This window comes from Pteropus vampyrus, unplaced genomic scaffold, assembly GCF_000151845.1.
Source record: "Pteropus vampyrus isolate Shadow unplaced genomic scaffold, Pvam_2.0 Scaffold50, whole genome shotgun sequence".
NCBI lineage: Eukaryota > Metazoa > Chordata > Mammalia > Chiroptera > Pteropodidae > Pteropus > Pteropus vampyrus.
In genome coordinates, this window is record NW_011888831.1 from 3,069,059 (window position 1) to 3,073,207 (window position 4,149).

Genomic DNA, 4,149 nt, shown 5'->3' on the forward strand with positions numbered 1-4,149 from the left:
TCACTATCCTTCCATCTTTCCAACTGTTTATCAATCAATCACTTGATTGATCCATCCATCAATTCATTTAACCAATGAATCAAAAGGTGTATTCCGTACACATTCTATATGTGGAGCCCTGTAGGGGGATGATAGGGAGGGAGAGGATTTGTCTTCCTTGAACTCACAGTCTGGTAGGGGATTTCAGAGGGACACGAACATCTAGACTTCGAGATAGTCTATGAAAGGGCCCTGTGCTGGGCTCAGAGGAAGAAATCTGACTTTTATCTGGGGACAGGGGGAGGAGGGAAGGCTTGAAAGCAGAGATGGCACTGGTAGGACTGGGTGCGAGGACAAGGGGGAGGAGGTCATGACAGGGTGGGTATGGGGAACAGCATGAGTCTGGAAAGCCAGCCCACATTTGGGAAATGGCAAGTAGCTTCATGGCTGTACTGCTTTGTAGGTTCTGGGGTGAGGATGAGAGTGAGAATAAGAGCTATAAGAAGATTTGGGGGAGCATGCACTATTACTCTGGGGTTGCCCGTGTCCCCCAGGCACAGGTCCATTTCTGTGTCACTCACCTGGGCTCTGGCTGGGCCTCTACACACTGAGTCTCAATCCTGGGAAAACACCTGCTTCCTCAGATTCTCCAGTGAGGGGCACAAAAAGAGTGCAGCTTTTCTTTCCTTTCTGGTCTCAGGGCATCGCGATCTTCCTACTGAGACCCTCAGATCTGCAGTCCATCCTCTCAGATGCCTGGTTTCACTTTGTCTTGTAAGTAGGTCTGTCTCCTTGGTCACAACCTCACAGGCAGGGTTAAAGTCCTGTATGGTGGCTGCTGTGTCCCTCTGGAACAGCTGCCCTGCCATGTCACCATGTCCCAGTCATTCTGCCATGGTCATGTGGCCAGGGACCTACTGTCTCACTTCTGGTAAGAGAGGCACCTAGATGCCCATGGAGAGGTCTAGAAAACCCTAGGACAGTGCCCACTACCTGGCTGTAGTGATGGCTGACTCCCCCTGCTGCAGGGCTCCAGGTGGCAGATAGCATGGAGAAGGCATGAAAAGGCTTAGCAGTGTTGCTACTGTTTAATGCAGGATTCTAGCCCAGTTCCTCCAAGTTGCATGGGGTCTAGAAGTTGCCATCTTGGACCCTGGCAAATCATGGCTAGAAGGTACTTGAGAAATCATCGAGTCTCATCTGCATGCATGAAGACTGAGGCCCAGACCAGGGCAGTGAGTCACCCACAGTCACTCAGAGCTTCAGTGGTGTCAAAGCCAGCCCCAGCCTTTCAGTCATCTTCTCCCCACAATAGTGCAGGCATGGCTACCATAAGGCCCTAGCCAGAAAGCCCAGTTCAGCTCTGTCTGAATAAGGTCATGTGCAGTTGACATTAGAGGCTTATGTGGCCCATCTCTGAATGAGCAGAGGCTGATTCAGCACGGCTGCCATGTGAATGGAACAGAGTCTGCAGCATGGGTTGGAGAATGTTGGCCTCATAGCTCTGTAGACACCACTGAAGTCTCTCTTCTGAGTATTTGGAAGGCTATGCCTATAAGACTTTGAATCTTAGCCTGATGTTCCCAAATACCTAAATGTTTAATGAAGTATGTTCCTACCTCCCAGAGGCATGAACATAGTTCTTCACCCCTGTGGGCAGGTGAGCGCCCAGATCCTGCAGTGAATGGGTAGGCCAGGTGCAGCACTGCCCCATGATGCAAGCCACATGGGAGTATGTCACCTTTGAGAAAGTATGATGATTCCAGAGAAAATCCCATTTATACAGCCACTGGCTTTAGTGCAGACCAGAGGCACCAATGCATTGTCCTGTTCTTCTGTTTCTTTGTCATTTTGTTAGTGTAGAGGAAGGTATATACATGCTTCCTCACTTCAGTCCCAAATATTTGCTTGTCACTGCACGAGAAAAACAAGGTTACCTGAGTCTTAACTTTTACTAGTTACGTGTTTTATAATGGCGGAGACTGCCTGATGTTATAAGCAAGAGAGGGTTTTTATCCACATGCCTGTATAACTGATGGTGTACAAACTGTTTAGGAGTAGATTTTAATCTTGTATACTTGGTATATATTGTATCTCAAATTTTTTAAATTGTGGGAAAATATACATAACAAAAGTTACTAAATGATTACAGTTCAGTAGTACATTCACATTGTTGTGCAACGATCTCTAGAATTCTTTTCATCTGGCGAAACTGAAACTCTGTTCCCATTAAACAGCTTTCTGCTTCCCTCCCCGCAGCCCCTGGCAACCACCATTCTACTTCTGTCTCTCTGAATATGACCACTCTAAGGACCTCGTATAAGTGGAATCATATGGCGTTTGTCTTTTTGTGACTGGCTTGTTTCACTTAGCATATATCGTACTTTTTTTTTTTAAAGATAAAAAGGTAGCTTTGAGGGACTTTTGTTATGGTTGGCTTGTAAGTATAGCTGTTGTCAGCTTTTAGCATTTTAGTTAAAAATGCAATCATTCACTGTATCTTCAGTCTACCCCAGTGGTTCTGCAATCTATGTGAGAATCAGAAATCATGTGAGTGATTTAAAAAATATACAATCTCCTGGGCTGCACTCCAGATCTTCTGAACCAGAATCTCCTGGAGCCCTGGGGATCTGTGTTTTTAAAAAGTCAGCTGCAACCATCCCACTGCTGGCCCTAACTCACATCTGGTGATGTGGTTTGGATTTTAGACATAGTCAAGTGGATCTGGGGCAGCTTTATCTGTCTCTTCAGCATCAGCCACCAGGGTGATGGTTCAGGGTTTAAGGGCTGTTGGGGTTTGAATATCTGCCCTGATGCTGAGAAGTAAGGCCCTTGTCTCCTGTGTCTCCTGAACAGTTTTGTCCAAGCTGTGCTTGTGATACTGTCTGTCTTCTTGTACTTGTTTGCCTACAAAGAGTACCTCGCCTGCCTGGTGCTGGCCATGGCCCTGGGCTGGGCGAACATGCTCTACTACACGCGAGGGTTCCAGTCCATGGGCATGTACAGCGTCATGATCCAGAAGGTGCGTTTGGGGACTTCCAAGCATCAGAAACGCACTGGCTGAGAGAGTCCTCAGACAGTGTCAATTTTTCAGATGGAGAAACAGTCTGGAGAGCAAAAGGGGGTTGCCCAAGGGACAGGCCGCTGTTCTTTCTCCTGAATGCCACTGTCTCCACTTGCCTTTGGTCGGCTTCAACTGTCTAGACCTTGAAACGCCTAGGCTTGTTGGGCATTTGGGAAGGGATACACTTTGTGAAGGAATGGTCTCACTCCAGGCAGTGGTGTGCTGGTAAATATTTAACAACCGGCTCTCTGGGAAACACACACACACACACACACACACACACACACACGCACACACGTACATGTTTATTATAAAATTTACTATATAAAGGATGTGTAGCATACAATTCACAACAATAATAAAACATACAATACTCTTTATTGTAAATTCCACATAGCTAGTTGAATCTTACAGAAAATTAGATGATTTTTGTTCATCTCTTGTATCTGTTGCCAACCTATGGCTGCAGCTGACAAATGAGTGTTATTCCAACATAAATGTTGGTTGATACTTTTCTTTATTTTAAGGAGTAAGATGAAGGTGAGATAATGAAGACTTACGTTGGAACTTCAATTGTTTGACAATGATGATGTGAGTCACTTATTTGGTGAATTGAGTAATAGTTTTCAAATACTAGAAGACTATTTCATTAATATTATTGTGCTATTTGCAATGTATCGGCTACAGATAGGACACATTTTTAAGTTAAATTTGCTCTAACATTTTCTCTATTGCTGTCTTAAGTCTAGATCTAGACAATCAACAAAATAATGAGTCAATCTCTGATTTGTAGCATTTATGAATTTCTCTGGTATGAATGTTCACCCTAGCTTATTTCCAGCTACCAACATGAACACTGATCACAGAGCTAGGAAGAGATGGACAGACAGTAACACTATTTATAGTATTTCTACCATATGGCTACAATAGATGTAAATAACCTTAAGATCACAGATCACTGTAAAATGTAGTAAAATAACTAAGAAGTGATGAGTTTTGAATACTCACTATCTGTTTTTAATATAATTTATTTACTTATACATTTATATGTTTTAATTTTTAATAATGGCTTTGTTTAACAACCAGCTCACAAAATTCATGAAAAT

At 43.9% G+C, this 4,149-nt stretch overlaps 1 protein-coding gene across 2 annotated transcripts in view; it reads left to right on the plus strand.

Moving 5' to 3' along the window:
* Positions 1-4,149, plus strand: part of TRPV3 (transient receptor potential cation channel subfamily V member 3) — a 27,794-nt gene that overhangs the window by 17,718 nt on the left and 5,927 nt on the right. For both annotated transcript variants that reach the window (XM_011359817.1, XM_011359818.1), the window contains exons 10-11: positions 651-753; positions 2,836-3,001. In XM_011359817.1, the coding sequence (XP_011358119.1) occupies positions 651-753; positions 2,836-3,001 (269 nt within the window). The remainder of the gene's footprint in view (positions 1-650; positions 754-2,835; positions 3,002-4,149) is intronic.